The 22005-nt window shown below is 28.6% G+C and overlaps 3 protein-coding genes and 1 long non-coding RNA gene across 4 annotated transcripts; 3 read left to right on the plus strand and 1 right to left on the minus strand.

Annotated features, from left to right (window-relative positions):
* Window positions 1-1052: 1052 nt before the first annotated feature.
* LOC113552390 (protein spaetzle 4) lies at window positions 1053-11077 on the plus strand. Its single transcript, XM_026955272.1, has 5 exons — window positions 1053-1211; window positions 4479-4624; window positions 9007-9519; window positions 9947-10069; window positions 10663-11077. Exons 1-5 carry the CDS (start codon window positions 1182-1184, stop codon window positions 10937-10939), a joined length of 1089 nt encoding a protein of 362 aa, XP_026811073.1. The 5' UTR covers window positions 1053-1181; the 3' UTR covers window positions 10940-11077.
* On the minus strand, window positions 2815-3659 carry LOC113552391. Its single transcript, XR_003405175.1, has 3 exons — window positions 3522-3659; window positions 3122-3358; window positions 2815-2992 (listed from the first exon to the last, which is right to left on the minus strand). It is a non-coding gene; the product is annotated as an uncharacterized LOC113552391 (long non-coding RNA).
* A 2037-nt stretch (window positions 11078-13114) lies between the features above and the next one.
* Window positions 13115-14721, plus strand: LOC113553125 (eukaryotic translation initiation factor 3 subunit G-like). The gene is made up of 3 exons (XM_026956290.1): window positions 13115-13295; window positions 13366-13879; window positions 14326-14721. Exons 2-3 carry the CDS (start codon window positions 13374-13376, stop codon window positions 14669-14671), a joined length of 852 nt encoding a protein of 283 aa, XP_026812091.1. The 5' UTR covers window positions 13115-13295; window positions 13366-13373; the 3' UTR covers window positions 14672-14721.
* A 1897-nt stretch (window positions 14722-16618) lies between these two features.
* Window positions 16619-20260, plus strand: LOC113553828 (probable rRNA-processing protein EBP2). The gene is made up of 5 exons (XM_026957371.1): window positions 16619-16804; window positions 17430-17513; window positions 17925-18032; window positions 18783-19246; window positions 20060-20260. Exons 1-5 carry the CDS (start codon window positions 16763-16765, stop codon window positions 20229-20231), a joined length of 870 nt encoding a protein of 289 aa, XP_026813172.1. The 5' UTR covers window positions 16619-16762; the 3' UTR covers window positions 20232-20260.
* The last annotated feature ends 1745 nt before the right edge of the window (window positions 20261-22005 follow it).

The following is a 22005-nucleotide window of genomic DNA, read 5'->3' on the forward strand; positions in this document are numbered from 1 at the left end:
TATACGGAATTATACACGAATTTGAACGAATGCCAATTCGGCCAAGTTGAGCGTTCGTGGTCGGAGACTTAAACGTGACATAAGCAGTTGAATGGGTACGCATTATAATTTTAAAGCATCCGCGAGTTTACCCGAGGAAAACCAATATAGTGCTCAACGATGAATATACCCAGATTATAGTTTTTAACACAAGTTCACGTGGGTACCAACATTGAACCGCCAATATCCGATATGCGATAAACTATTGCATTGATAGACTGCATCTGTTTAATATGTATAGTTATAAGCAAAAAAAAAAATAAAATAAAAAATAAAAATAATTATTTGAGCCACAGAACGACGTTTTTATAGAATTATAATGTCAGTGCGTATATTATACACGAAAATATATCATATTATTATGTATAGGTATTATAGTCGTTAATGTACCTAAAATATAATCAAACGACCGTGTCGACGCCGCGTTTTGACCGAGATCGGTCAAATTCGATTTTTATACGCACGTGCGTCGAAAACCAACAAACGTCACTGTCTACCGTAATTGCCGTGGGGGGAGGGGACAGGCGCGAATAAATGAAATAAATAATGAACAATAAGAGCGAAAAAAAGGGAAATGTGCTGGATCGCGCCGGGATATCCGCGAACTTCGTCTTCGGCTGCGCGCGCGCATCGTCGTCGTCATTTTAAATAACAATAAAATAATATAATATAATGGCTCACGTGCGTTCGAATTATTATTTATTATCATTATTATTGTTATTATTTTATGCGGTGCGCAGGTATAGGCACGTGATAAAATAATAATAATAATAATAATAATATTACTAATATCTACAAACGGCGGCGGCCGGTGAAAGTGAGCGACGCGATCGGGTGTTACGTGCGCGGGCGCTGTCGACGTGATGGCGGCGGTGCGCGCGCGTGGGAACCACCGCCGATCTTCGACTCATTCTTCGTCTTGTACGGTCTTCTTCTTCTACTCCACCGCCGCTGCGCCGTCCGAGTAGGCTAAACGTAACGGTATATGCCACGCTACGGAGCTGCTGCTGACCCAGTTTTGCGATCGCCGCCGTCGTTGTCCGGCCAGTCAGTCAGTCTCGCGTGCGACACCCGGCCGAGCTCAGTCAAACCCATGTGCGTGGTCTCGCGCGCCCCTACAGTGTACTGCATGTGGACGACTCATGTACTTAAAGATACTATTCCTTTGGGCAGTAAGTACTCTATTGATGATGTAATAATAATATATTGTGATATTCATGTACGAATATACGACGATGATGGCGGTTGTGATCAAACGTAATTAAGCACTGTATTGTTGTAATTCATACATTATATAATTTGACAACCCTTCATGGTTTTTAATTTAATTTATTTTTTTTTTTTTTACAATTTATTTTTGTAATGCGTGAGATATTTTGTCAAACAAACTTTAATATTAAATTATATTTAATATGTATTTAATATGACGTGTACAACAGCTGTAATTATTTAAAGTCGAATGATGTGTTATATTAGTACAACAATAAATATGTTACGTGTAGTAGATGTGCTATGGTGGCAATAAAGGATTAAAACAAAATTTTATTTCTCTGCCCGTTCCCGTTGCACACGCTTTACCCGGGTTCCACGTCTAATAAAATAAACGAATTTCGGGGATGCAATGTGGCAATAATCGCTTATATTTTGTTGCATTCGAATTCTTCACATTTTCTCCGTCCTGAAAATATCTTATGCATAGGTTTACCTAACCACCCAGCTTTTGGATACAAAATAAAACGAGACTTTTTTTCACGATCGTGGCATGCCTCAATAAAATAATTTTTAGCCGTCATTGTATATTGTGTATGTGTGTGTGCAGGCAGGTAGAAATACCGAATACGCGCAAATGATTTATAAAACGAGGTTTTAACAAAGCGCGCGCTCGTAAGCAGGAAGAGGAAGAGCTATCGGCAAGGCAGGGTGAAGGTCGGAGCTTCACCTTTCCAGTGCGGTCGAGTGTACCTACCAAACTGGACCAATGCCCTCACCCGAGTCAATATTATCTTATTCTCGAAGATATTTTTGATATTTACGGTTAATATAAAGTATATTATTATATTTTACATTTATTGCCTCTACATATTGAAAAAAACCGCAATATCCGATCCAATAAAATTTAAAAAATAAATTAACTTTCCGAAAACAAATCTAATTCACTCGTATATGTTTCGTGAACAATCATATAACTACACTTAAATCATAGAGGAGTTGAGTTAAATATTATATATTTGTTCCGTATTTTCCGTAAAGTGTGTGTTGAACTATCTGATGAATATGTTACATTATTTTATCAAACATAATATGATAAGTTCTATAATCACTGTGCCGTTACCATGTGTTATTAAATATAATTTTTCAATTTTTGTAACAACTCAAATATTTAAAGCTGTGTAAACTTTATTTTACATTTTAATGATTTTCAGCGTAATATATTATGATACGAATGTATAAATTGTAAAATCAACTTTTTTAAATACTTATAAAGTTATAAATATTAGTTAGTAAGTAATATTTTTTTAATTTTATATTATTATTGTATCTGGGCTTGATTTTTTTTTATTTGTTTATTAAAAATAAACGATATTGATTAAATATTTATTTCTAACTTACAACTATAACATATAACATATAAGTTTAAATTTATATGAAATATCCTTAGAAATACCTTATTCTATAATATTATCACGTCTTACTTTTTACATAATATATATAAGTATTTTATATATAATATGAATTAAAATTCATGAAACAAATTTAACTGTTAAATTATAATTGATTATTTCATAACTACATTATAATATGTAAAGAAGCAAAAACAAAAAGATCTTCCATTTTCTGCGCACCTTTTCATCTATTTGTATAGCTAAGGTGCACATTTCACAATTACGTACCATTTACCTTCATTATTTGTACTTGTCACACGTACCGAAAATTTTTTGTTCATCATAATAAACTAATAAAGGTTTAACAAATTATCAAAATGTTAGCAAGATTTTTACACACATTAAATTTAGACACATGTAAATACTTAGGCATGTTATCATTGTTATAATATGATAAAAATACATTGTTATTTACTTACGCTATGTTTGAAAAATCTCTGCAGCTACTGGTTGTCATTAGCTGATATATATATATATTATTGTCTATTCTGAATCCCGTGTTATAATATAACTCTTAAGTATATAGTATAGTGTTCTTGCCGCGTTTCCGGTGTATGTATCATATTAGCTATAACTACTACTAATCGTTGTCTGTAGCAACAAATCGATTGGTGGAACTGGTTGGTGGTTGGTCATTACTCATTAGTCATCGTAGACTGTAGGCAGTACATAAAATATATTACTCATTAGCTTAATAATTGCAGATCAACAGATACACTTAAATACACAATGTTGTATAACGTTGTTTATATACAAATCTCTACGTAGGTAAAGTTTTAAAAATATATATTAATAGAAATATATTGAAATAGTAATTACCTGGCAAAAAACAAGGCTTAAGTCACAACCACCGCGGTCCCATATCGAGTGTGATCTTCACGAACAAAACCCGAAAGAACTGTGTGCATATATAGGTACATAAAACGTGACGTAGAATGCGTTTAAAGTGGTCAGACCAGATTAGTGGTAAAAAAAAAAAAAATAATAAAAATAACGTTCATCATTGCCCGCGCAGAGGTCGTCGAATCCGCGAATTTATTGCGAAACTAGCGGCTTGTACCCATATTACAATATTGTTTCCATTTATTATTATTACACTGTTGCACAGTACACTTTATAGCGCGAACGCTCGATGTACTGCACCTGTACATGAATTAATAATTCATTCGTCCTTGTGAGATAGAGACTCCACCGGAGGAGGTCTTTGACTGTTTCGCGAATGGTTATAATAATATAATACATTTACATTGTGTTTAATTGAATATTTATGTTTACGAAAATTGTCGGTGTCGTTTTTGCGTATGCATATATAATTTTTGCCGAAGACGTTAATTGGAAATCCGATCGTTTTATTTTCGACACTGGCGAACCGTAACTAAAATATTTGATAGCCATTGTCCACATAATGTATGATATGTGCGTATATATAGTTGTTTAGTGTATACATTATTGTGTTTCACTAGACGGAAAAATAATCGTAATTCATCCTTGCAATGTTGAGGCACCTTGACATTGTGTGCACAATAAAAATCACCGTCAGCCGCCACATGGCACAGTTTCCAATGCCAACGCTTAACTTTCACGGCTCCTTTCTTCTGCCCGACATACCGCTCCTATATAACACATAAAGCAGGTCATACTTTTCTCAAATTTCAATATTGCGTAGAAATTTTCCTAAGAAAATGATAAACACTAATTTTAATTATTTTATAAATTGTATTTACGAAACAATTAAATAGTTGTTCTCAAAACATAATATTATATTGTTTGTTTCAGCTGCCGTTGGAGCTCAATGGTTACGGTTACGACGGTTATAGCACCTGCACGAAACCGTATCGCAATGCAAGAGCTAAATTTCCGGATTTGCCTTGCGATTTTAACACTCAATCATGGTGCATGGTACCTGGATCGACGTACCCGTGGTAATATATTATAATAATATTTGCGACACCGTAGTCTCAATGACCAAATAATTAGAAAGCAAAAACCTCATTGTTACCCAAAAATATACGTAGGATAGACGTAGGTTATTTGTTGTGAATGAAAAAAAAATTGCCCATTATATTGTTTGTCATGATTTATGTAACACACGCATAAATGTAGGTGAAAGTATGTCTAATATGACACGAGCGAGTGAAAGTTCTAGATTTAAACGGTGATGTTATTTGTATATGTTCGGGATCTGATAAGACGTATATTCTAGGGATACGGTGAAAGTATACTTATAGTGTTTATAATTTAAGTTTTTTCAAGGAAAACTAGAGTATTTTTATGTATCACAAACATTTCTGGATTTTTCTTTAGGTCAAGGTCAATCAATTTATGTTTTTATATGTTTTTGTAAATAAAATATCACTAAAAGAGGTTATAATTTATCATCACGTTAATTTAATTCGATATCTTTTAGGTTGATTTACTTTATAAATATAGCTATATAGTTATTTATATGTTTATACAATGATTGATCAATGATCATTATGTGATCAACTCATAAGTTGTAATTATTCGTTTTAATTATAGAAATACATGATCGGTAGGCGCAGATTTTTAATGTCTTTAAAAATATTTACATATCATTTATTAAAACCTGAAACCTACAAATAAATCCCCAAATATTTGTAACTAATGTTATGAGTTATTATTTGGGGTTGATTCAAGTGGAAATAGTTGAATTAATATAAAAAATTGACATCTATATGAAATCTACTGATGACTTGTTTCATTAAGAATCAAGATTAATTATAGATTTATGTTATTTTAAAACCAAATCATGACATTTTATAGGTATAGGTTTGAATTTCAAAATATTTTGGCTCATTTTTGAATTATGTAAAATATAGACACATTTTAAAAGTTTCGCTTTTTTTCTATCTACATGTTGATGTTTAGTCGAAAATCTTAAAGACGTATAATAGAAAGTTCCTTATGTAATATTAAAATGTATAGGTATGGTAATTTAAAAATATCAAAAATAAATTTGTCAAAATTACGAATATTTACAAATTATTTTTTAGCTAAGAATTCGTAAATGTTTAATTTTTATAGCTTAACTTTACAAAGTTCTTCATAGTTTGAATTTCTTATATAGAATTATAAAAATATCAGAAATACATAGTTACAATTTTTTTTTTAAACATTTGAGGTTCTTATTTTGGTGAAATAGAATTTTATTTATAAATTCATAAATTAATTATAGGTATACAATATTTTTAGAAATAAAAGCTACAGACATATTGTCTTAGCTAGGTATCATTTTTTTGTGTGATTTGGTGTAAATGTTAAGTACTTATGATAATTTGTTTTTTATTTACCTAAACAAAAAAAAATCGATTTGATCAAAAACCGGTTTTGCGTAAAATTTTTTGATTTTCCTTAAATTTGTATTTTTAATTATATTCTTGGTTATTTGATATAAAGTGCTAAGAATTTTTTGATTTTAACCCCCTAAAGTAACAACTATATTTAATTTATTGATATCAGAAACCATCTTCAACATTAAAAATTTAAGCATTTTTATTACACCAAAAAGTGACGACATGCATAAAAAAAAATGTAAAATTAATACATTCATCACTCTGGCTCTGAATCTACAAGATAAAATTATCGATGTAATTTATTGATCATTGATGACGTGCTACTTAGTGTTTTGTATGACTATTGATATATATATATATATATATTATATATTACCCATATATCCATTTATATCATATATTGTTATCTTGTTGATAACTATATAGATTTTTAAATTATTAAATTACCGTAAAAACCCCGGAGCATTGAATCTGCTATATAATAAGTTTATAAAATGTACCTCGTCATTAAGTAGATCGCTAATCGCTGTAATAGAGGTATCTGAATGTAATCTTATTAGTCTGTATAATTCAATTATACCTGCAGCAGTATGTATACAAAAAATGATTCTAAACGGAGATAGTCAGCCTGTATTTCTAAGGGTATATTTTTACATTTCAATCAGTAATTATTATAATATTATTATATAATATATAACTTGTTTGCTGGTAATTGTGAATAACTTTTATGAAAATACTGTAGAATAGTATGAAATATGAATAGATAAGTTGTTTCTAAAATAGTTCTAACTTTTTCGGTTATATATCAAATTTCGTAAAAATGTGAACATAAAAGTCTATAAAAATAATTGTGCAAATCAGTGGCGGATTTAATGGGAAAAATATGGACATTTGCCACCTGGGCCCCTACACGAATAGGCCCTCCGTATCCAGTGTCCCAGTCCTCAGTCCTCAGTCCTCACTTATTTTCATTTCAACAAAAATTGTCAATTATAATTAGTCATTTTTTAAGTTTTTGAAGTTTTGGATTGTAACACATCAAGTAATAATTGGGATAACAATAATACTGTGTAATATATTTGTACTCGTACGTATTACCTATGTACAGTCAAATCCACACACCGGCATCATTATAACTATTTTTATTTATATTGTTTCATTACTTAACTAGTTTAATAGTTTTTTAAGATCTGAGGGAAGGTGGGGGTAATGTTCTCCACGAGTTAATATTCACGACAATTCAAAATTATTGGACCCTTTATATAAAACGCCACTAGGAGGCTTTTTTCTTTAAACTGGTGCAAATGTATTTTTGAGAATTTTAGGGTTCAATAATAATATGATAACTTATAAAGAACCTTGAATTAAATGGTCAAACCTTAGCTATTGAAATTAAAACAGTTATATTCATTTTTGAATTACAAAAAACATCGATTTTATTGAAAACTGGTTTTGCGTACAAATTCCCGTTTTGTTAATTTGTTTAGATTATTTTTTTCGATTATTATCAAAATTACAGAGAATTTTATACATTTACTATTTAGTATTTAGTCTTCTAAAGTACCAACTAGATTACTAGAAACCACCTTAACAGTTGAAGATAAACTACATAATAGAAAAAATAAATGTTCAAAAAACCATGTACAAGTCTGTAGAATTTAAAATATGTATAACCACAGGGCTCAGATACACCTTACATTAAACTATATCAATGCATATTGTATGTACCATTATTACGTTATATTCGTATTATAATTACGATTATATTTTAGTATTTTACAATATTATAGCCTGGGGATGGTTGTTAAACTATCGACACACTTTACGATTTCAGACATCGATTTGCGACAGACGATTGCTATTATAGTTTATTTCTTTATCTTAATCACGTTTTATCCGGTTATCGTGATCCGAACAATGGGCTGTTAATCGTTATTCACTATTGCAGCAAATAGCTTCTGTACTTAAAACTATACGTGACGTTACGCTTGACCTTGAAAAACAGCATTAAAACTACCGATAGAGGTATGTAGTAATTAAGGAATTATTAAGGGTGAACATTTTTAAAGTCCATAATCACTAATTGTTTTTATTTATGATTTTGACAATAAAAAAAAATAAAAAGTTTAAAACTATAGTGCTTGTATACTAATTTTTTTAGTTCTAAAAATATATATACAATTGTAGATGGGCACAATTACTCTATACTATAGAGTATCTATATCTATAATCTTTGGTCTATACTCTACACCATTAAATGCATGGGTGATGTATAAAAAATCACTACAATTTACAATTTATAAGATACTATATTATATGATGGTGAAAACGAAATTTGTTTGTCTAACATTTTAACAATGTTTAAAATATAATTTCATAAAACTAATAATGGGTCTTTTACTTTTTTTTAGTAGAATGCCAATGAATTGGCACACAGTATAAAAACTACCAAAACCCAAAGATCAGAATTCAGAACATTCCATTTACTGCTAAATCAAAATGTATCTTTTTTTTTATGTCAAGATTCGGAACGTGTATAGTAATGAAATTATTGGGAAACAATCCCGCCTTATTTTATCACACGCTGCAGGGTATTGAATAATTTTTCAATCCTGATTTTAACACTTTTATCCTTTCTAGGAAATGCATGACTTAATTCTCCACTTTTCTAGTCTAAAATTTGGCCAAAAGTAGTATGTATTTTTTATCTGTTCAACATGTTTTTGAAGGGGGATATTTTAAATTTAAGTGGGAATACTCCGCTCATAACCATTTTTTTCCGTATAACAGAAAGTTACGGTATTTCTCAAAAAGTTTAATGTATGTTTACAGCACCTTTCACCGAAAATATTTTTAAAAACATTAATAGTGTTTCACGTTTCGCTATTAAACAATATTATATGATTTTTACCCTATATTATGATTTGGTCGTTTTCATTCGCTCGCATTGTCGTTATAATATCAATTGAATTTCGTATATTTATGTATAGGCACGCAGTCCGACGGTTCGTTTTCGAGAATCACGGTTTGATGAAACGCATGTATGGCGAACAGCGACACATATCAGTGTTACGCGCCGATATGGACACCAACGATATCGAAGGAGGCGTCTGGAACCGACGCCGCGAGGAGTCATCGTTGAACCGCTACGACTCACAACCGCCACCGCCGGCGCCAACTTCGGGGACATCCTCGGGAACCGCTTCGACTAGCAACAGTACTAGCACTACCACCTCGACGACATCCACGACCTCCACCGCCCGACCGTTCAACGTTACTACCGCGTCCGTGGCCGACATCATTCCGCCCACGACAACGGCCGTCGCCGAAGACGTGGAAGACGGCACCTCAGACGACGTTACCGTTGACGACCAAATGCAGTTCGAAACCACTACCGATCCGATAGCATCAACCCAGCGCACCGACCAGGTGCAGGAGCAACCGGGATTTTTCCAGGAGTCGACCAATGGTGGCACGGACAACACTCAGAAATCAAAAGGCATGTGAGTACTTATATATTTATTTGATTAAAAAAAAATTATATTATTATGACACTAAATCAATCCGCGGCGATTTCAACATAATATATTATACAAAACAAGTAATAAGTACATACTTTATCGGGATAGATCTTATCCATTAGGTATTGTAGTGTGCATACTATGACTACGCTACAATCAGTGGCGTAGTCAGGGGGAAGGCTGAGAGGACTGCAGCCCTCCCCGAAAAAAAATTCTGACTACAATAATATAACATTTGATTTTTTATTAACTTAAAAATAAAAAAATCGATCAATAAAGAGTAAAGCTAAGCGTTACTGCTGAAGTGCTGAACGCATATTTACATTTGAAAGATAGTTCAATAATTATAATTAATAATAATATAATATCTCCTTTTCGATTATGTGGAACCATGTGTCTTTTTTTTCAGTAATGCTTGCCCTGTAAAGGAAGAAGTGGTCGCACCGTTCTGGGCGAATAACACTCGCGGCGAAGTGCTCGCGCTGCTCAATCTCTATCCGTTCGAGCAGTACGTCCACTGGGAACGATGCACGTGAGTATTGCGTATAGTCAATATTGTATAATATATGAAGGGTGATTCACGCTGTAGATACTTTTAGTCAATTATTGTGTTTATCAAAACTGATTATACAAATTACATAGTTTGAAGCATTTAATTGAAATCTAAATTTTCAAGAAGATTACATTTTTACACTGAAATTATAATATGATGGAGTTTACCGTGATAGTTTACTGCTTAATGATTGCCAAAGGGCATAATCAAATATTTAAAAAAAAATAAGTGGTTACTGGTTATGTAAGTATTGTGTTACTTTTCTTGTACTGATTTTGGCAACTAGCCTTAGCATACTGTTTTACTTTATTTTAGTGCGATAACACTTCATTTATAATGTATAAAAGTAGTAGTGATCATCGTAGCTAACATAATTTTTACACACTAGCAGCTAGTTGATACATTGAAGTATAGTAATTTCCAATTATTGGGAGTGTGGTATGGATCACGTCATTTTTGGGTCCTTTTTGCGTGATCGTCAAATTTATATTATTATTAATTTTCGTATAATTTAAATAAAATACGTTTATTTACCAGTCTAACCAGCCGTGATATGATATTGTGTTGCGCAGGTTCGAGAACAAGCAGATGTTCTGTCGCCAGGGCTGCCGGTGCGAACAGCAGTATCGCCTGCACAGGCTGCTCGCCTACGACCCATCCAACGACTGCCGCGGAATATTCTCCGACTGGTTCAGGTTCCCGTCATGCTGCGTGTGCCGTTGTTACGATCTGCCAAATGACCTGAGGATCACGTCCCGCAGTCCACGCACCGACGGAGACGACGGCACCAGTGGCAACGGCAACAGCAACGACCTCGACACGTGGTTCCAAAATCCGTTGAACTCTTAACTTTTACTTTTCTTTACACGATATATTGTATTATTATAACATAGCCGTGTTTTATCTTTTCTCTCTCTCCTTCGATAATAATAATATTATTTGTGCCCGCGCATCATTTATAATATAGTGTTGGGCAAAAAAAAAAAACCAAAAAACCATTTTCGTGAATCTTACAAATCGACGAGTTTTTTGAAATATCATATTATACTGTACATTTCCATATATATAGCGATAAATTTAAAATAATATAATCTCGATAAAAACATAAAACGTTCGTTGAATTATTTGTCAGTTTACTAAAAATTGACAATATGTACTAATTGTTATCAATTAATAAATCTTGATTATAATAATATGAAAATGCCTATTAAGGTGTACCTATATATAGTATAATCAATCAAACTCCACTATTAATACGTATAATATACAATCATTGTTAACCATGAATTTTATTTCGTTTAGCTTTGTTTTTATTAATTGTACAATACATTTTTTTAATTTTAATATTATCACATTTCATGCATAGACTCACAAATTAAACGAGTGTTCACATTGGTCAGTCGTAAAATTATTGTTTTTTTAATTTTTTTTTTGCCTTGCATTGCTGCAGTTTATTATATACAGATTTTTAGATCTATATATATTATAGAAGCCATCCATAGATTTATAATATTATTTTTATTTTTAAATGTTTATTAAATATAACGCGTAGGTAATATAATATACATGTTGTACATAAACTTTAGTGTATATATAATATTTTTATATAGTGTTAAGATGTTTCTATCTTGTGATACATTTAATTAATCATTACTATTATTTATTTATTTATTTATTTTGTATTTTAAACTCATTTATTGATGCAATGATAAATTATATGTGTATACTTGTGGCGTACTCACGTGTCCATATTTATATTTGCTATAAATTATTACGAATTTATGATTTGAAACTGCAAAGTCTATCGTTTATGTATGAAAATAATGTTAAATTGTAATGTTACATCGTTGTTGATATTATAATATATTATACAATATACTTTATATAATATACAGAATAGACCGTAAAGTCACTGTATCATGACCTTCTTAAAAAACAAAAAGAATAAAGAGGAATAGAAAAAGAAAATCTTATAAAAATATTATGACTAAGGGAGAAACACAAAATATATCACGTCTTGAGTTCGTTCGAAAATTAGTGTACAAAATATTATCCGCGTTTTAAAAAAAATCAAAATAAATCATATACACATTAGAATAATAAATAATTTATAATAACTAATAAATATTATATTTTTAACCACACCATTTAAATAAATAACAGTCTTTGGTGTGTAATAGTGAGAAAGAAAATATGTATATATATATATATATATATATATATATATATCAATATTATTAACTAAGACACAACTCGTATATCTTTTGAGAAAATCGTGAACGTAACTCAGACGTATTGTGGGAAACCACGAACGCAACTCAGACGAAATATAATTTATGGGCACAATTCGAATGCGCCGCAATAATATAAGCCACGCGAGTTCAAAAATAGGGTTAGATTGAATGTTTGCTTTCGTCAGATGCTAGAATACTAGATAATAAATAGAGTAGTACGACATTATCTGAATACATACACACCAACTACAATTATTAAGAACACAGCATAAAATTGCGATGATAAAACTATATTGAATTTGTAAAATAATGATATGGTTATATGGATAAATATATATGTATAAGGTTATGTATGAAATCAAAATTAGTAAATTTTTAAAATATAATTTATACAAAATTACAGAATATAATAATATGAGAAACATAAATATTTAATATAATCAATGGTATAAGTTATGAATTTATGATTAATTAATACTTTTTTAAATATATTTCAGAACTTATTATATTGCACGGCGTTATGGATAGGCTATACAATTTACTTCACGTCATCTTGAATAATATATTTAAATATAATAATTCACACTTCATGATCTTGACCTTATATTTTGTAATAATATTAAGATAATGAATTTCACACGCACAATTCGTGGTTTTGTATAAAAATATAATAACAACAATTCTTTGTTTATATTTTTTATTATTGAAAAATATCGAAATCGAACCATATTTTATAACCTATATTTTTATCGTGTCGCGTGATATTGTGTTATCATTTTTAACTAACCTCTCTCGCCCACTCAACTACTCTTGGCTGGTGTACACTGATACTGATTACTGAGCTGAATGCTTACGTTGGATTACTAGTATAAGTCCTGAATAACTTGTACTACGAATTAACGGCATTCGTCTTTGTGGAAATAAAACAATCTAGAAGACCGCGGTTTTTCATTGGAATAAGTAATCACTAAGTATGTAACATTTGATTATCAATATAATATTACAATGTGAATATATAATAGTTATTTACTATTTGTTTAGGTTCAAGGATGCATACTAAAGATCTAATCAAATCTAGTTGGGCAGATGAGGTTGAAGATCATTTGGAGAAAACAACATTGCCACCAGCAAAAGTTGATACACATGGCAATACCAAAATTATTACTGAATATCGTTGGAACAAGGATGACAAAAAAGAAAAGGTAGTCCGTACATATAAAATTGAAAAGAGATTAGTATCTAAAACTATCGCTGAGCGAAAGACATGGGTTAAATTTGGAGATTCTCGTAATGATAAACCCGGACCAAATACTTCTACCACGATTCCGGCCGAAGAAATACAGATGCAATTCTTATCTGGTAAGGATGGTGATAAGGTTGAAGAAAACCCATTGGACAAATTAAAGAATGTGAACATGAACATTAAATGCCGAAATTGTGGCGGAGAGCATTGGTCGTTTTCATGTCATCTCAAAGGTACTGGTTTGGTTATTGAAGACAAAAAACTGGTTCAAGAAAAGGTACCAGAGCCTGAGAAAAATACTAGTACCAACAGGTATAAACATAATGTCTTTTCATTTCTTAAAATTTTAATTGTATGAGGATATAATCGCTTGATACTCGCATCTGTCTTGCACACTTGTAATATAATATGTATTGTATCTAGAGTAAATAGTATAGATTTATATCATATTAGGTTTTTAATTCTATTATTATTAACTTTATAAATGAAAACATTAACCATGTTTAATTTTGGCATTTTTTATTTATATTGAACATTTGCAGTTTGTGCATTTTGGTAGCATTCCTTGTATTTTTTTAAAAATTCTTAGGATATCAAAACTAAAATTACTGAGATTAATAGATTAATAGATATAGATTAATTATATTTTATGTGTTCAAGACAAGTAATAACTAACATGATTGAATATTCTTAAAATTATACTAGGATATTGATAACTATATGCAATATAGTATTCTTAATCTTGTGCTTTGTTTTAGACCATATATTCCCCCATCAGCAAGAGAAGGAGCCACAAATACAGCTGGAAAACGAGATCCATATTCACGTGGTTATGACGAAGTACCTGCTATCCGTATTGAAAATCTTTCTGAAAGTACATCTGAAGCTGATTTAAGTGAATTAGTGAACAAATTTGGTCAAGTTGCTCGAATTTTCTTGGCATCTAATAAGGTCACCGGTGCTTGCAAAGGATATGCATTTGTTAACTTCAAATCAAAATTGGATGCCGAACGAGCTATTAAAGGATTACACGGATATGGTTATGATCATTTAATATTAAATGTTGGTTGGTCGACTAATAACTATAGTAAGAGTACTTACTAATTTGATGGAAATTTCTTGGAAATAACAATAATAATTTTTTCATTATGCTATTGATATCTTATTTTATACCTATTTTTCAGTCAATATTAGTTAATATAAATATATAAAGCACAATAATTTTTATACTATTATAATATAATTTAAATTAAAATTTGTATTTTTTTTCTGAGCTTTTAATTCAGTAAAAAATGTATAGTTGGCTTACAATAACAAAAAAAAAATGGACTTAAAGTAATATTAGATATGGGTTATTATTTTTTCTTAAGATCCTGTGTTAAGTTATTTAATTAATTTAATAAGTATTACTAAAAATATTGATTGACATTTTAAAACAGTGTCTTATATTCATACAGTTAAATTCTAGAATTTTATATGAGGAGTTTTGTTTGAAAGAAATAATTTTTATGTTTGTGATGTGTACTTTACATTCATCATGGGTTTTACCTATTCTTATAATTTATAACTATTGCATGTGGCTGCAACTATTTATACTACTTATGTCTATTTTCTATCAGAAAGCACCCTGAACATTGTGCATTTTTCTGATAAAAGAATAGGTTCACACACATGAACAAAACTAACATTGTTTTCGTAAAACCAATTGCTCCACTCAAAATCTAAAATAATAAAACAAGAACACTTGTCAAGTTATTTTATATTTGTATTAGTATATTAGTATTATAGCAAAGCATGTACACATTGTAAGATAAGTGGTGTGAAATTATAAATATCAATGTTTAGATTTAGTAATTATTATTAATATACCTGGTGTCCCATTAGGATTTACCCATTGCGATATCTTTTGAAATAATAGAGATATTATAATTCTGGTTTTTTATTAAGAATCACAGGGACAAAAACTACAAATATTCAAATACAATACTTCAAACATATTTTTTTAGGTATACAAGAATATATCGTTACAACTGTTCATATTTAATACAAATGGCATAATTATTTCATATGTAATATTTTTCTGCACACAATAAAAACAAATTATACTCGACGACTTATGCGTGTGGGCGGAATGATGTGAGCGTGAGAAGTATCTAAGGTCTGACCACCACAGGGCACCGACAAAAATTGTACTGCTCTTTTCTAAAAATACTATAATAATATAATAAACCCCGGTATACTAAAGTATATTATTTCATGAAATAATATAGTGAATAATGATCTAGTGGTTCTACATCTACATCTACAGTATCAGCCATCCGATAACGAAATAATATAAAATATAATACAGATCAGAGTAATATTACTTTGGAACAGATTTTAATTCTTATCACAGAGCCGGGCGATTGTAAACTCTCCCGGGTCTTCAGTACTACTTATTTAATTTAATAAAAATCAAAATAAATCTATTATATATTTAAGTTTCATTTAAAAATAGTCAATCATATAATAATAATAATATAAATTAATACCTTTAGCTGCTATGAGCTATAATATTATAGTCAAAATACAATGAAAAATAAAAATTCATTAAATAAATCTAAGACATAAATTATAATATAATAAAATAAAAATTTTTGATATTAGAAACACAGAATTAAAAAAACTTATCGTATCTATTTTTAATCTATTATTTTTTGTATTACGGGTTTTACTTGTTTTGTTTAATTTATCGCAACTTTGAATTTTAATGTATATTTCAGTTTGAAAATGTTGACCCTGGAGAGCTTACACATTTCTTACAGGTAACCATAATTTTGATCCGGGAAAGTTTACACATTTACTTCAGTAGAAGAAACTTAATGTTGATTGTTGACTCAGGAGAGTTTACCACCGCCCCACGGAGACACTGATCCCATCACCCATTTAATACGGTTAGGTTGGTAATACTATTTCAAAACTGAAATGTGATTAAATTCTGGGCATACCTTAAACCATGGTTATGTTGTTAATTGATATGAGCTATCTCGAAATTGATAACAATTAAAATTTCAAATACGAAGCACATGTTTGAATTGTTTGATCACTATAATTCAGTACTCATGCAAATAATTGCTTTTTAATTTTGATAAGTATTAAGTACTTATGTTGTGAGTTGTGACTAGTGTCTATTTCCTTTCGTTTAATTATATTATAATGCCTATCGTAATGTCTTCGGATGTCGATTCTGAGGAAGAGGTAAGTTAATAAATTAGTTAAAATTATAATTTTTTCTAAATTTCCTCGATTATCACGATGTATAATTTAATATAATACGTAACTCGAGAATTCAACATGCATTTGTGAATTACATTTTTTTTAAATAATTTAAAGAATTGAAATTGAATTGTTTCAAAACTAAAGAAAAATTAATTTAACTTAACATAGAAACCGGACAGTACAAAGATAATATGTTTGGATGCAAAACATTTAAGAATATCATTATATTTTAATGTTTGAAATTTTAAACTCATACTTATGGATTTAAACATTTGAAAAATGTGATTTACCAATTTAAATTCCAAACATGAGTCCATGTTGTTATTTGATCTGGAATCAATTAGTCAAATATTTTTATACTAATTAATAAGTAATATAAATATTATCATACACTTATTCCTTAATTAGTTGTGAAACAAATTAATAATTTCAGCTATTCTTAACTAAACAATAAATTTGTTTTGATTGGATTTATATAGTATCTAATTTTTAATTTGATTATTGTAAAAGATTGCTTTTGTATTACCTTATATTATTCAATTATCATATCTATTGATTATTAACTAATTCATATTTTATTTATTGAAATTCCAATTTTTTTTAGTTGTTGGAATTGTATGCATCTGGCAAATTAAAACCAGGTTTAAATATACCTGTAGAAGAAGATAAAGTATTCATTAACAATGTTGTAAGTAATATTACTATTATATTTGTGTTTATTGATACCTATAGAATATTATCTTGATATATAAAGAGTACTACCTGTTTTGAAAGTTACATAAATAAGGTATGGAAAAGTATTAAGCTATATTTGTCTAGTTTGTTGAGTGGAGGTAAAAAATAAATATATTTATTTAATATAATAGTAAACAGGAGAGAGAAAAATAAGTTGACAGTAATTATCAACAAGGAACTAATTAAGTAGAAAAATATTACATCTTATAAAAATGCTCTAAGGGCAAGGGCAGGTAGTATATTCTACTTGTGTGGGATATAGACGAAGAATATTTATTTATAAATAATTGTTTCTATGAATGTAATATTTGATAAAATTACTTATTGCTTATTTTTTTTTTTTTTTTTTTTTTTTTTTTTTTAGAATGGAATGAAAGAAGCTATTGCTTCATTTCAAAGTAGTTTACCATGGAGCGAACGACTAGATATTGTGGCTGAAGCTGCTCCAATGGCACCTGAGCTTTCAATGGAAGTATGTATTTAATTATCAAATATTTTATATACATTTCAAAAAAAAATTTTAAATAGCAGATTTGATTTTGAAAATTAATTTTTATTACAATTTACTCTTTTTAACTACCTTATCAATGGTAGAATAAGAATTAAATAATTTTCTCTACTTGCACCAAGTCAACACAGCTAGTATAATAAGCATGCATATTTATTATATACCATGCTCAAGTAATCAGACAATCAATTATAACCTAGCAATGTGTAATAAAGGTATACTATTTTGTCATGTTCTTATTACAATTCTGGTTATGATATATAATTATTTTACATTTTAAAGAAATATTATTTACCACTGCAACATATCTAAGTATTTAAATATGATATCATTTTAGGAGTAAAACTTGATTTAAATTCTCACAGTTATCATTTTTTTTTTTATTTATACAATAGTTCACATTAAAATAAAATTGTTTATTCTTTAATTGATATTATAAAATATATTAAATAACTTAATGAATAAAGGTAGGTAGATAATTTTAACTGTATTTTAATAAGTGTTAAAAATCTAATTTATGTAAAATCTTAAATCATGCTTGTTCTTTTGTTGTATACACATTTAAAATATCCAAATGAAATAGTATTTGTTAATGTACCAATTAAATTAATATTTTTGTATTAACCCTGCACAATGTACTCAAATAAAAATCTGGTATCTTTAAATTGTTTTATATTGCATTATCTATATCATAATATTTTTATATTATTTCAGATTACTGAACAACAACAATTTCTTAAAGCTGGTAAAATTGATGAAGTTGCATTAAATGATTTTAAACGAGAAACAATGTTCCATCGTCAAGCCCAATCAGCTGTTATGCGTGGAATAGAATTGTTACGAAAACATAATATAGCTACACATCGACCTGAAGATTATTTTGCAGAGATGTTTAAATCTGATGAGCATATGCAAAAGGTCAGACATGCACTCTTACAAAGAAAGACTGCTCTAGAACAAACAGAAAAAGTTCGACGTATTAGGCAAGAGAAAAAATTAGCTAAAGAAAAACAAGTAGCAGCTATACAAGAAAAACACAAACAAAAACGTGAACTTAATGAAAATATTAAGAAGTTTAGAAAAGGTTTGAGAAATGATTTAGACTTTTTGGAAACTGATAGTGGGAAGAAAAATAAGAAAAAAGATGATGGTGGTGAAAAGAAAAAAAATCTTTCAAGGTATTAAAATTTTAAATTATTACCTATTTAATATTAAATAACGTTTAAATTAAGTAGATAACATAGACTAATAAACAATTTTAAATTGTTTTATGTATTTTTCATAATAGATTTTATAACTATAAAACTATCAATTTAAAGTAAATTATACAATATAGAGCAAAAACTAAAATAATAAGAATATATACTAATACATTTACTAATTTTATATGAAAGCACGACTCTGAGATAATAACAAACACCCAAGGGTATAACCTATTACTTATTAGTTTAAGTATTAAAAAACTACTTTCATAACACAAAAAAAATTTTTTTTTAATGTATACATAATATTAATATATTATATATTTATTTATAATTTTTTATTAATTTCTTGTGATAAAACTTCTTAATTATGTTCTATCTATTATGAGTTTTAAAGTTAATGTTTTTTAAATTATTTTCATAAAATTGAAAGAAGTATCAAGATAAATTAATTTTTATGCATAATTAATTATTTAACAGATATCGTTGAATTAGATTACTCTTTAATTTATGATAATTTTAAAAATCAAAATAATTTTTATTGATCTGATTGTGATCAATATAAGTTATTAATTTTATTTTTTTAGAGTAAAGTTTAAGTGAGCAGATGATCTGGGCTTGCTTAAAATTTACATAATATATTCATTTATACATTTTCGGTTTTAAAAGTAGTGGTCGTAGTATATTTCATTATCATAGTTTAATTTTTAAAGTATTATTTTTCACATTTTTATTGTGATATATAATGTATCTTAAAAATATATTAAGTTATATTATTTTATTTTATAGGTCACAACATAAAAGAAAAGGAAAAGATACAAAGTATGGATTTGGTGGTAAAAAAAGAGGCATGAAAGGAAACACTACAGAAAGTACATTTGGTGGTAGTGGAAAATCAAATTTGAAAGGAAAGAATAAGGGTAGAATTGCTAAAAAAAAAAGAATGTCTTCAAAAAAATAAATAAACTCATTTTTAAAAATTTGAATGTATATAATTGTATTATCTGTGAAATTGTTTTACTGTTAAATCCTGTAGTAAGTTCAATTTCCTATTTAAATGTTTCAATACAAAACCTTTTACTAGAACTTAATTTTTTTTTTTTCATAGTATGTACTTTATTCAAAATAAGAAAGACAGTTGGCGGTTTTCATCAGGTAACACCCGTTTCTCCCTCCCTGCCGGGTCAATCATTTATATGCTTGTTGTGTAGTTTAGCCATGCCCCTGCAAATTAATCAGCCGCTGATTGTGTTTCTTAACTCAAACAGAGTGTAGTTTATTTAATTACTTAATGATCATCAAGAAATAAACTAAAAGCTATCACTATATACTTGTATTACACAAGTATACAAGTTTATACATTTGTGTTTTGATAAATAAATAAAATACAAAATAGGTATTTAAAACATCAAATACATTCTACACTTGCAATTAATTTACAGTAGGACTTATCATTGTATACAAAATGAAGTAGGTTTATTAACTGTCATCACAAATTTAATTTAGCAAAATTGTGCTATCTAATAATATAATAAAAAATGGTGTTGATAATCACACCATAAGTCAAATACATTTATTTAACCATGATACATATTATGTAATATCCATAATGTTTACAATACAATAGGTAAATTTAACAAATATTTATTGCATCTTGAAATAAAATAGAATTTTGAATTAAGTTAAAAGTTACTTAATCGTGATTTATATAAAAAAAAAATATTTAAAGTAATATTAATAAATACTTGTCAATATTAATCTAGGAAATAATAGGTTTTCATCTTAGGGTATATTTTTAATGTATATTGCATGTACATAAGTTGGTAGTAAAATTAAATCTTTTTGTTGACTTTCAATTAAAATTATTGATAAGTTTATTTATTTTATTTAAGAGGACGCTATACCCACATATGTTGTCTCCGATTTCCAAATGTAAAAATGGCAAAAACCGTTATGCGTGAGAAACAACCTAGAAGGCTACAGTACACTCATAATACTCATAACTAAGAAACAAAATTTTCATCACATAAGAAATTTGGCTATGAAATATTATTTTTATTTTTTTGATATCACAAGTACAAAAAAAGTTATTCAAACTCAAATATAAGGAATTTTGAATCAATATTCAATAATAAAAACTATTTTGTATAAGTGATATTACAAAAATTAAAACGATTTTCACAGATATTATTCAGTATTCTCAACTTCATTGTCTATCAATCTGGAGTTTAAATTAACGTCTGTCGTCTATCACTATTCACTATATCCTAAATGATTCTATTTCGCGCAAAACCGTTTTTTCTATGTGTAATAATACATAATTCAAAATAAAACACTGTGAATTTTATACCCAAAAAAGTATTTAATAATTAATCCAAGAATATGTCTAAAATAAATATAGTGCTATTTATTTATCAAATAAACAAAGAAGATATTTTAGTAATCATTGGTTAATTTAGTACTGAATTTTATTACTTTGTACAATCTGTTAAAACTTCAACATATCAAATAAACAAATGTTTAATTGATCATAGATTTAAAGTAGGTATTCTATTAATTTTTATAATCTGTTAAAACCATTGTGTAGTATTTATTATAGGATTGAATTTCAATTTTTAATAACACTTAAAATATAAAATTCATCGTTATAACCAATAAGGTACTTTTCACTAGCAGAGCAATGAGTGTTGGTATCTATGATAAAAATTATTATGCTGTTTATTTAGCCTTTATTG

Source organism: Rhopalosiphum maidis, chromosome 2 (assembly GCF_003676215.2).
Source record: "Rhopalosiphum maidis isolate BTI-1 chromosome 2, ASM367621v3, whole genome shotgun sequence".
Lineage (NCBI taxonomy): Eukaryota > Metazoa > Arthropoda > Insecta > Hemiptera > Aphididae > Rhopalosiphum > Rhopalosiphum maidis.